The 12905-nt window shown below is 45.5% G+C and overlaps 1 protein-coding gene across 4 annotated transcripts in view; it reads right to left on the minus strand.

Moving 5' to 3' along the window:
* Positions 1-495: 495 nt before the first annotated feature.
* LOC139753487 (apolipoprotein D-like) overlaps positions 496-12905 on the minus strand; it is a 46061-nt gene continuing 33651 nt past the window's right edge. The window contains exons 1-6 of one of the 4 annotated variants that reach the window (XM_071670093.1): positions 7582-7801; positions 5274-5379; positions 3330-3552; positions 2189-2340; positions 1887-1966; positions 496-1104 (exon numbers count right to left, since the gene is read on the minus strand). In XM_071670093.1, coding sequence (XP_071526194.1) covers positions 906-1104; positions 1887-1966; positions 2189-2340; positions 3330-3552; positions 5274-5379; positions 7582-7592 — 771 coding nt within the window. In that variant the 5' untranslated portion in view covers positions 7593-7801 and the 3' untranslated portion in view covers positions 496-905. Of the gene's footprint in view, positions 1105-1886; positions 1967-2188; positions 2344-3329; positions 3553-5273; positions 5380-7581; positions 7802-12905 lie in introns of those variants that run through there. The other 3 variants (XM_071670074.1, XM_071670063.1, XM_071670082.1) reach the window with 3 other exon arrangements.

Below are 12905 nucleotides of genomic sequence, written 5' to 3' on the forward strand. Positions count from 1 at the left end.
TTAGGGACTGTAACTCATGTTCCAGGAACTGACCTCTGCTGGTCCAAGGTGTAACTTGCATCAGTCCAGGGACTATTACACGCTGATCCAAGGTCTGTGACTCACATTAATCCAGGGACAGTGATTCACGCTGGTCCAGGGACTGTATTCTAGTGGCCTACGATATAATAATTTATCACTACATGAGATCATTTGCCCGGGGACTCGATACAAACTCGTACTTTATTCTCAGTTATCCATTAGAACGCATTCGAATGCACTGCCTATCACCGTAAGGCTATCTTTAAATAATGTTATGGAGTAATGCAACTTAATGCATCTTAAAGCTAAGGAGGTGAGGGTTTTAGGTACAATAGACTGCCAGGCACGGGAGGTCGAGTCTGAGGAGAACGTTAAGTGTCTGTTCTGGAGCTCACGTTCGCGTAGGGTGCCGCACGGAACAGAACGCGTCTGGCTGGCTACTGGTGATGCTGAATTTTTTTTTTTCTCTCTCTCTCTCTCTCCTCTCTCTTCGTTACCACCTGCGATGCGATATGCCAGCGGACTCTGACGTGGTCCTGCTTGGTTGCAGTGTCCATGGAATGACTCTGGGATCAACCTCTGGAAGCTTGTAAGATGTGCGTGTACCATTTTCTCGCGTGAACTCTGAAGTGCTTCGCTGTGGCTCGGGGCTAGCCCTTGTATGTCCTTTAAAATGACCCTGTGGGTTACAGACGACCCTTCGATGGCTCCTTGACTTCAGGGTGACCCTGACTATCCCTGATTTTCGATGCCATTTAGGCTCAAATTACTGCAAATATCATGAAGGTGTTATATATACATGTGACCCTGTATTTGGGTACGTGTGATCCAGGTCATCAGAGGGAAAGTTCATGGACCTTAGGTCAGCAGGGAGGTCAGGTACGCTACACAGCAGGTTCGCTCTGGTCGCGCCTGAGACTCCCACGGAAGCTGGAGTCGTCGGGGGTAACGCCGTCGCTGATGATCTCCACCTGCGTGATGTCATAATCCACGACCCCTTGTGAGACTCGGCGACGCACCTCCTCTTCGTCCACGCCCGGCAGTAGGCCGAACAGCTCCTCATCCACGTGCCAGTTGTGCTGCCTGAGGAACCACAAAGCGTCTCAATTTCGATCTCCTGCTCACCTAAAGGCGGCGCTTGAGATAGGTTGGAAACCGGGGATTGTTGGGGATGAAATAGTGTGTATTGGTGGGGATCAGAGATGGTGGGGTGTTGAGCAGGGCAGCAGTAAGGTGAGGAGTTGCTGGTGGTGGGGGTCTATTATGGGATGGGTGGGACAGTGGGCTTGTTCCGCGTTCTCACGGAACAGAAATGTTAAAATCTTATTCTAAATTAACGGTGAATCACTCAATGGCTGGCACCTGAAGATCAACGAGAAACCAAGGTGGTGAGGTGAGACGCAATGTTTGCTGTAGTGTTTAGATGGAGACTTGTGGTAGGTCCTCCCAAGGATAGGAAGTGTGGTAAGGAAGGTGTGGGCGTTGGCAGTGTTACCGGAGGACCGGGCTGGGGAGACTGAGATAACTGCTGGGTATAATGATAGGCACAAACAAGTAATCTAAAAGGGTGTGACCAGATAGAAAACAAAGCGAAGAATGACTGAACTGTACACTCATTATGAAAGTTCATGCATACTGTGGGAGCCCAAAGAGTTTGCAGTAAAAGCGAAATTACATTACAATGAAAGTAATTTGTCTAATGAAATTCTATTCTTGAAGCAAGCGCTGGAGTACACTGGACCAAATACAAACTACTTTACATTTATAAGTTAATTTGCTACTGACAATCAGTGACTAAACTACCATTCGTCATAAAAATAATTAATCAGATGTGAATGTGACTTTCCTAAGCGTAAAGAGCTTACCCTGACTGGCGACAGGAGTCGTGGCTGATAGTGGAGAGTGCCGAGTGGCTGACGTCGGCCGTGTCCAGTAGACGACGCACCTGGAGAAAAATAGAGGAGCATTATATGTATGTCTCATTACTGCCATACGAAAATGAGTGACTGAACAAAAAAAAAAAAAAATCATGAGCGCGAGCCGATGCAAGTTAAAGGTGAAGTAAGAGAATGAAACGTCAAGCCAACTTAAGGTAGCAGCTACGCGTGAAGAGGCATGAGCTAGGTGTGATGTTTGACTCCAGGGAGAGGAAGTGAGTGTGACTCACCCTGCTGACGAACATGTCGTCGATGGTCCTGGTGCGAGAAAGGATGGTGACAGAGCGGCGGTGCAGCAGCCCAGCCCGGTCACACTCGAACACCGACATGTAGGTTTCATAGTCTGTGTCGAACACGATGAAGTCCGCCTTGCCGGTAAGTGCTGCTGGCGAGGAAGGTTACAATTTAGCAAGGTAGAACGCGCATGGTATCGATGATGTTCACTTTGATCATTTTATGAAAATCGCCCGTCAAGTTAACCTATACCCGTACAAAATTTATAACACGTCATAGGATGTCTGGAGATGCAAAGGAAATACTAACTCTAACTCATGAAGTGAAGAACAAATAATAATCATAAACATCAGAAACTTAAAAGCATCTGCTACTGCTAAGTGGTCATGCTTGGTAAGGTAAAAATATGATAGCCTCGCCTGCACTCATTAACGCAGTACAGCTGCTGCTCTTACTATGAACTACCTCCCAAACTTATAATAATAAAACTATCAACAATGACACCCAGTAAAAGATTAAACATATAAAGGTTTCATGAAAAAAAAAATCAATACCAATACACATTATCCAAAATCTAAGAGATCAGATGGTGAGGAGCGCGGTGGTGCAGGGGGAGGGTTGTGTGTGGGCAGGTCGTACCCGACTGAACCATTGCCTCCAGCAGGTTAGGTACACTCGACTAAACCAAATAGGAGACCCAAGAAATGTGGCGTAAGCAAATAATAGATACCGTAATAATGCTGAAGTAAAGCTCCACATATATCAACATACTTGTAATTCATCATTTAAATAACAAATACATTAGTAATCATAATAATGATAAATAATAATAGTAATAACTAAAGAATAATACGAGATGGCAATGGTTAAAGTTACCATCATAACACATCATCATCCTTATATGTGACAATGCAATGCTTAGACTATACCAGTAGGTCAAAACTATACAGTGATAATACGGTTCCAATCCCGCCCGCTTGACTATCATAATGAGCCGGAACTGTCACGAGGCAACACCCAACACAATCCTGCTGATAAACCACATGAAAAACTGCAGTGTTGGGAATTTCACCACCGGTCACTCCCACAACCTTCCCCCATCTCTCTATTTCTCAATATGTCAAAGGAAGTACTCACAAGTGGGCCAGCGGATGCGCATCTTGCCTGGCACCTCGGGGTTAGGGATGTCTACCATAGCGGTGACGGCATGGGTGTGGTCGACCCCCAGAGTATCCAGGACCGACAGCTGTCGCGTCTCCGTCACAAGGAGGGTGTCCGGTATCTCGCCACGGGTCACGTTCCAAACCAAGCAGGTGTTGTCCGTGTCGAACTTATGCAGAACGTACCATCGACCCAGCACCTGTCGTGGATGAGGTTAGGTCATGACAACATAGTGTTGAGGGGGTTAGAGAGGGCGTTGTCTACAGAAGTAAGGCTGACACTGTAAGAGAAGGCGCTGTGTAAACGTATTTTCGAAGGGGAGAACTTTTTAATAGGTAAACTAACTGGATGTGGGAACGTATCAAGATAACAGGCGTTAACAAGACTGTTAGTATATGATAAAAGAAAACAAGATACTACAGAGTGGTGCAGCAGATGATATCAAAATGAATAAAATAAAGCGGGGATTTTAGCAGATGTAAGGCGTATATAGCAATTAACTGATGAACATATATAGAGGTGCAGCCGTTAGCGTTCCTGACCGGGACGCATTCACGGGCCTCCAAGGGTAGAACCCTTGGTGCAGCAGTTGGTCCACAGTCAACCCAGCTGTTCATCTACCCCTAGGGGATGGTCGGGCTAGGATATATATATCTACATAAAGCAGTAACCGCTGTATGCGATGAAGCCTCGAAAAAAAGACGTCGATGAAAACCTATGATGACATTGGGAATGGAAACCATGGGAGAAACAAAGGGAAACCTTGGGAGATACAAATGGAAACCAAGGGAAACATAGTTGAAAGCCTCGGGCGATACAAATGGAAACTTCAATAGGCAGATGAAAGCCTCAGACGAATACAATGAGGAGCATGCTTACTGTGGGGACGGGCAACCTCCGCGCTGAGTACGCGGAAGCCTCTTTGTTGCACTTCTTACCACTCCTCCAAGGACGTTATCACCTGACACGTCAGTCGCTTGTTTATACCTGAGTAGTGCTGATGTACAGGGAGTGGCTTTTTGTATATGTGTATGTGCGTATGACTTGCAACACTGTGTGTGTGATTATCATTTGTGTGTTACGAGGAGAGACTTTTACTCTCGTGTTACCCTGTTTCTTAACCTTGTATAGATGTACCGCGTCTTATCTACACACATATTCACAGACCTAAGCAAGGTACCTACTTATCGACCAGCTCCGAGGGAGGATAAACAGCTGGGTTGCCTGTGGGCTGACTCCCCGTGCTGGATTCGATCCCGTCCGGGTCCATCTGTGACTCATGGTCAGCGACTAAAACAACAACACCAGGTTAAGGGGGGAGCAATTACCTGGAATCACCACAAAAAAACAATCCTCTTGGACGTTATTTTTTGCTCTGTTGACTTGAATGGCTAGTCACCTTTACACGCTCAATCTCTCTCCCCTTCCGTCTCTGTCTTCCTCTCAGTGCAACCAAGCAAATATTTTACCGATATCAGTGTGTGTGTGTGTGTGTGTGTGTGTGTGTGTGTGTGTGTGTGTGTGTGTACTGTATCACGTATGCTGATATTTGTGTAGATTCTTACACGTACATATCAGTTCGTTAAAGACCTATATGAGTTCCTTAAACAATTGGTGTATAAACATGTATGGTTGTTGATGCGTATGTTTCTGTGTAACTAAAAACCTGATGATGGGTATTCATATATTCCTATTTCCTTATAATGTATCATTGTCGCGTCACTGGCAGCTGTCCAAGGCCGTGGTACAATGGCGTTTGTGTCTATGGAGCAGGTATGGTATACTGCGGCCGTTCAAGGCAAACTTGACAACGGAGTCGTGCAACTCTCCTATAATTCACATTGGTAATGGTTGTCGGGATGACTAAGCGTCTCATTCTGTCATATAAGATAAGGTGCTGGTGATTTTGTTGGTACGTACCTTGTCCACGGAGAGGTTAGGGAAGGGCAAGACGTCCGGGCAGGTTCGGCCCAGGTGCAGAGTATGGCCCACGGCGCCAGCCACCATAACCGCCACCATTACCAGCCTGCAAGAGTACGGACCCTCGTTACTACTGCATATGGACACAACCGTCTCTCTCTCTCTCTCTCTCTCTCTCTCTCTCTCTCTCTCTCTCTCTCTCTCTCTCTCTCTCTCTCTCTCTCGTATAGAAACACATACACACTAGCGAGGGAGAAAAGCTGTGTCCTAAACGACGTAATTGTCAGTAATGATGAACCATGAAACCAACAAGAGCCCACGAGCCAGATGGCGTACCCTACCTGTCATGTATATAAACCTGTGTACGGAGACTCTCTGCGCCCACTCCTACTTACGGCGTTGATTAAATGTCCACTCAAAGTAAGTGTAGTGCCAGTCGAGTGGGAGGGAGTATATGATACCGTTTTGGAGATGGGACGCCGCAAATTCAACACTCAACTATCATTATAACTGACCACTATCGTGCACTAACGCACTGGAACAATGAAGAAGCAGGTTCGGGTATACTTTGAAGAAAGGATGACACTAACGGCATTGAAGATGGTCTCAGTTGATGAGACAATGTTCCACAAATCTGGTGAAATTAAGCACGTTGATGTTATAGGCAGGGCTGGGTGGGTGGAGCGCATGACTCACAACTGTCATGAGGATTGTTGACATATTCCCTACATCCTTCATCTGTCTGGAAGACATGGAGGAACACGAGAGAAACGTTTTCGGAGTGAAGGAAAGCACTTGCCACAAGGCTTTGTATTCAGGGCGCCCTTGGTCTCAACACGTTCAGCACGGTCGAAACTATTGGCCAGGGAAGGAGGGTAAATAGCACCGCGAAGTGTGGTCCATCTCGGGAGGACTTGGGTATCCTGCAACACTGGTCAGACGGGTGTTTGATGTATCCTGCAACTCTGGTTAGACGGATGTTTGATGTGTCCTGCAACGCTGTGAGACGGGTGTTTGATGTGTCCTGAACACTGGCTAGATGGGTGTTCGATGTGTCCTGCAAAACTGGTGAGACGGGTGTTTGATGTGTCCTGAACACTGGTGAGACGGGTGTTTGATGTGTCTTGCAACACTGGTCAGACGGATGTCTGATGTGTCCTGCAACACTGATCAGACAGGTGTTTGATGTGTCCCGCAACACTAGTCAGACGGGTGTTTAATGTGTCCTGCAACGCTGGCCACACAGATGGGTAACGGGTCTTGGTCCTTCAACAGTGGCGAGATGGGTGTTTAATGTCCTGCAACACTGGTCGCACAGATGGTTGGTGTCCTGCAACACTGGTTACACAGATGGCGGTGAATGTCCTGCAACGCTGGTCATATAGATGGCTGATGTGTCCTACTACACTGGTCAGACAGATGGTTGTGTCCTACAACATTGGTCAGACACATGGCTGTGTCCTTCAACACTGGTCACACATATGGTTTTTGTCCTGCAACACTGGTCAGACAGATGGTTGATATCCTCTAACGCTTGCTCATAAAGATGGTTCATAGTCTACAACACTGGTCAAATAGATGGTTTACGTCCTACAAAACTTGGTCAGGCAGGTGGTTCGTGGCCAGACAAGTGGCTGTTGTGATTCACTCGTCAAAACAAGGTAACGAAAACCGCCATAAATGAATTATATACAACTTCCCAGTCAGAACATGTATATAAATCTACTCGTATATCCTCCACGCTCGCTGAAAAATACATGATGCATAAAGAATCCCACAAAAAGGCGCTATTGCAACTGGAGGTTAAGAATCAGAGAAACTAAAGGAAAGTCATTTAAAAAAGATACCAAATGTCGATGGGAGACAATGATAAGTGTTTTCAGGGATGTCACTGACTTGATCTTACTTGAACAGGTACATCTCTTCCCAATGATTACGTCCAGAAACTTGGGAACGCACCAAGGAACCAGAACTTGGGAACGCACCAAGGAAACTGCAACAGATCATGTTAGGTGCTACGAAATACTGTCCTTCAGTTAGAAGCAATGAAGTGAAAGACTCACACGGCCTGAGTGAGGAACGAGTTAAATGCTGAAATCATCATAAGATCTGAGTGCAGATATGATGCGTCTGTAAGAGACAGGCCACCACATAATCTGCACACACACACACACACACACACACACACACACACACACACACACGGTAAGACGTCAGAGGTAATGCATGAAAACTACTAAAAACAAGATATAAAAACTTGATGCAGAGGCTACCCGCGGGTAGGTCCATATCTGCACAACTGACTTACACAATCTTCATTGTAGCGACTCCTGGGAATTATTCCTCTATGAACTTGTGTACACTAGATTTAAGTAGAGCTCTTCCGGCGTTGCTTGGTAATATATGAAGACTCCTCTCTCGATCTGAGACTTTTCGAGACAAAACAATGAGTACGTCCGACCACTGCAACCACTGCCTAGTTGACTGCCTCGCTCACCGCTGGGCCCTAACTTATACGGCTTCTGCCCCCGTGACGTCGTGCATCCGGCCTTCTTGGTTGGTTGGATGTTTATGACGTCACATATTTTCCTACAAACCGATTGGCCGCCAACGCCATGACGAAATATTACTGGAACAGGTACCTGTGTGGCCAGGAAGGTAAACGAAAGTCACTTGTGTTGACGACGTGGGATGATCCTGGAGGAATTATGTAGGCCACTACTTAACGGGAGGGTTTGCCGTGTTTCTAGGAAGTTAATGGACACGTTCAACTTCAAACTCTTCATATTTTTCAACTTTTATACAGAACTGTTAAAGTTAGCTGCAAATCACCTTGGATCTTATCGATAAGCGGGGAACTTGTGTCTCATTCTGGTTAAAAAATCTCGTCATTCTGACTTCAAGAATTTATAGTAAATAATGGGATTTTCAGTGAATAATAATGAATATGGTCTGCGTTCATTCTTACTAAGTTTATGGATACATTTGGGTAATTACCTATCAGTAGGCTACGGGGGATGAGTTTTACACTCTTGGGGCCTTCTCTACTATCATACAATTTTTGTACAACTTCTGAATGATATCCGCATTTAACATGTTTGTATGTTCTGTGTCAGCGTGTAAACAAAACAATACCGACCATAATGGGTTACTGAAGTACAACCAAAACCGACAATAAACACAAAATGTATGCACAACGAAAACACAAATTGTATGAGCCACGATAAAAAAGGAGTGCTGTACATATGGGGTGGGCCTTACACCAATGGTATTTACACAAAATCAATGGAAAAAGGAAAGGCTGGAAGTCCATATACAATCTTTGTCGTCGATGATGAGATGGGGCTGTTCATTTACTAGCTTGCAAGAGCTCGTATGGATACGTTACAGTTGTGGTGTCGAACCACAACCTGGGAAAGAGGGATCATCAGGTGGCAGGAGGTAACAGTGGCGAGAATGGCACAGGAGCTTCATTCCAAACTGTGGGCGACCATGCGAGGTCCAGGGAGAAAGGCAAGAGTTAATATGTCGAGCTCCTCTTGACCGGTGGCGAAACCACGGTGATGATCTTGGATGCTCATTCCCGCATCTTTTCTCGTCGCCCTTATTGTGTGCTAGATAAGGTGGGAGACTAAGCGGGAGGAAGCATATGTGATTTTGAAGATGTTAAAGATGTTATTAAGTTTAGGCGCCGAGGTTCCAAAGTGTCTTTAGCTGACGAAGAATGCAGAGACGAGAGCTGAGGGGTTTGGCGAATCTGCTCAGGTGCTCCCTCCACCTTAGTATGTCCAAAGTGACACCGAGAGTCTCGGTGGACTGGTCAATGTGGAGGTGGCACAAGTGGATGGGACACGGCTGGAGGCGAGGTTAATAAGTATGTATGATCATGGCCGATCGTGATGTAGTTGACGATGGTCCAGTTGTGGTGGGTCTTTGAGGGCGTTGTAAGGGGCACTGTAGGTAGATTTCCTTGTCAACTGCTTATATCAGTGGTAGAGTCGTCGGCGGTGTGTGTGTGTGTGTGTGTGTGTGTGTGTGTGTGTGTGTGTGTGTGTGTGTGTGTGTGTGTGTTCGGCATATCTGTAACTCCATGATGTTCATAAACTTGGGTTGACGAAAGTCGCCACACAGATCGGTTTGTGTTCCGGAGACCTAAGCAAGTGACCGACTTATAAAAAAAAAAAAAATTGAAATGCCTTCGTAATTTTGTTTAAAAACCTGGCTATGTTTGTATCAAACTCCAACAAAAACCTCCGAAATAAGATTTACTCTCTTTATCGTTTAGAGTATTAAACCTGACGCCATCCTAACGGGATCTGCGGTTGTGAAGAATTCCCATTAGAAGGTTTATGGCCACGTCTATCTTTTATTTGAAAACTCAGGAACACTAGGGTTAAAACGTAAACTCCAAGTTTACCAGGACGGTAATAGTGAAGTTTTTACACCATGTGGGACCACAGGAATTAGAGAAAAAAACAGAAATAATTCCCTACTATGATTTTTCTCTAGAACCTTTCTGGTTCCATTTATACTTTGACTGAAGAACGTCTATTATGTAAAGATTACATTTTTTCCCCACTATGTCGAAAGCTCCACTCACAGACGTAAGTCTTCAAACAACGCTAGGCCGTAAGTGAAATAATAGGATAAAACATAAAAAGAGAGGTAAAGAGGGAAGATGAATAAAGATAATCTAAGACAATGTTTTCCTTCCAAGTCAATACCCATAGCTTGTTCGCAATCCACCCTTTCCGTCAGGCTCCCCGACTTCGCCTCCTGCCGCATAGCCACATCAGGTCACGTTTTCTCTTCATATTCTTCCCCCAAAGAAACCTACTGGCTCACGTTCCTCTTCACAGCCACTTCGTGAGCATCATCAGCGCCTGACTACCCTCCCTATCCACAGCGGGCTTAACTCAGCTGCGCCTTTCACTATCGCATCCATCATTCCGGTCGTCTCTCATTTCCCCTTTCATCCCATTCATTCAACTCGCCTGTACTCCCTAATATGCCCCGCCTTGTTACATCAACCCATCCATCGCCAGTACCTTCTCTGTAATGGTTGTGACTCAACCATCCGCTCCTCTGACAGTACAGTGAGGTTCCAGGAAGGCCGCTGGGGTACACACTGCCTGCCTGCCTGGTCTGGCCTTGACTAGCCACGCTGTTCTTCATCTCATGCGATCTCTTGAGGACGACTATGCGAACCCGTGAGTACGACGGAGCGAACCCTTGGGTACGATAGAGTGAACCTTTGAGGACGACAGAACGAGCCCTAGAGGACGACAGAACGAACCCTTGAGGACGACAGAGCGAACCCTTGAGGACGACAGAAAGAACCCTTGAGGACGACAAAGCGAACCCCAGAGGACGACAGGGCGAATCCTTGAGGACGACAGAGCAAATCCTTGAGGACGACAGCACGACCCTTGAGCAGAGATGCTTACCCCCAGATCAGGACGTGCAGTCACTCAACGTCGGTAGAACATCTCATGGCTCGTTAAATATATGCCACTGAGCCAAAAATTTCAACAAACGCCATGAGGCGGCCTCCTGAGGGTTGAGGAATCACTCGTGACCTAACCAGAGTTCCTGAATTTCCCTTCAGTTAAACTGCTTTGTCTCTTCATTAACTATTTCTTCTAGTAAATCCTATGATACGGGAGACTCACTATATATATATATATATATACATATATATATATATATATATATATATATATATATATATATATATATATATATATATATATTCTTCAGACGGTAAAGTAACGGATTACATAATCCACATGTCTAATGCCATCTACGGTTGACAACAGATACACGTCTGGCACCATCCACGTGTCTGTGCACCATACACATCGACGCACTGCATACACCCACACTGCTCATATCTGGCATTGTTGACACGCCTGGGTCACATACCAGGTATTGTACACGCCTCAGTGCCACGGGAACTCGGGTTAGTTTCTTGGGAGTGAGTGTGAGTGACTCAGCCGTAGGGCCGTGTCCCTCAACCGAGGTCTTCCCCCTGCAGTAGCGTCCAAGTCCCGGGTCTACCTTCTTGTTGATCTTATCTCCACTAGTCCAGTTACCAGAAGGCTGGGATGGGTAGGTTCGGGGTAAGTCCTGTGGCCTCCAGGGCCGTGGCTCGGCCCCTGTACCAGACCTGCCTAGTTACTGGTGGGGGAAGGGGGGGGGGATAGGTGGGACCGGGGAGGTAGTGGGTGTAGGAGTGGTGGGGTAACAAGTGAAGGGCGGCCTCACCGTTGTGACGCAACTGTGCCAATTGTCTGCAAGGCCAGGCAGGCGGACCTTGCACTTTCCAGGAAAGGTCGGCGATATTCTGATACAGTACAGCGTGCCTCCAGGCTCTCCTCTGATCTATATACGTCCCTCTTCCAGCACATCAATATCTACAATCAATCATAACAATAGTCAGAGAGTACAGGAGTATATCTTTCATATCATGTGCTCAAAACTACATGGTTAATCGTTTGAGACAAACGAAAAACTATTTTTCCATCTCTATGAGAATATTGGTCTCACCAGCATTCTTTGGGTGTTTTGTAGCACCCAGTCCTCACAGTCGTTCTTGGATTCATTCCTTTAACTAAAAAATACTTCAAGAATATAACACACACACACAAATATATATATATATATATATATATATATATATATATATATATATATATATATATATATATATATATATCTTTCTTTTTTCTTTCAAACTATTCGCCATTTCCCGCATTAGCGAGGTAGCGTTAAGAACAGAGGACTGGGCCTTTGAGGGAATACCCTCACCTGGCCCAATTCTCTGTTCCTTCTTTTGGAAAATTGAAAAAAAAAAAAAAGAAAAAAAAAAAAAACGAGAGGGGAGGATTTCCAGCCCCCCGCTCCCTCCCCTTTTAGTCGCCTTCTACGACACGCAGGGAATACGTGGGAAGTATTCTTAATCCCCTATCCCCAGGGATATATATATATATATATATATATATATATATATATATATATATATATATATATATATATATATATATATATATGCTCGCTTGTCTGCGGTTACCCATTTGAGAGCATCATCTGTTTCCCTCTTTCAGAAAGTTAATAAAAGAGGAAAGAAATTCCCGACTCCTGCTTTTCGGACCCTTTCTTTAGTCGTCTTCCACGACAGGCAGGGGTTACGTGGGTAAGGTTTTCTCCCCTCTGCCGTGTTTTTCTGAGGAACATTTAATTTGCTAATGAATGGAACTCAGTATATATGTCTGCCTGTACAGTTTTTAAACCTTCCATTTGTTAATTATGTGGGAGAGTCATATACAGTAAGACGGTCAGTGACTAAGAGGGTTACTGCCTGGAAACTTTCATCCTCTACAACTTATCTTACTAAGAATCTAAACTCCTATGATATTCGCGAAAAATCATCATTCGATATCTCTTTTTTAATTTTTTGTCCTAGATACGAGTTCTAGCAACGCGTCGTCACTCCGGGGCGCAGGAAGTGCTGCCCGAGAGCGTCCAGCAAGAGTGACCCCGGGCGACGGGAGGCCCGGCCATGACACATAGCACCGCCACAGGTCTGTCTACCCCGTCACCCAGCGTCCTAATTTGACTGAAGCCATCCGC

Source organism: Panulirus ornatus, chromosome 2 (assembly GCF_036320965.1).
Source record: "Panulirus ornatus isolate Po-2019 chromosome 2, ASM3632096v1, whole genome shotgun sequence".
In the NCBI taxonomy this organism is placed as follows: domain Eukaryota; kingdom Metazoa; phylum Arthropoda; class Malacostraca; order Decapoda; family Palinuridae; genus Panulirus; species Panulirus ornatus.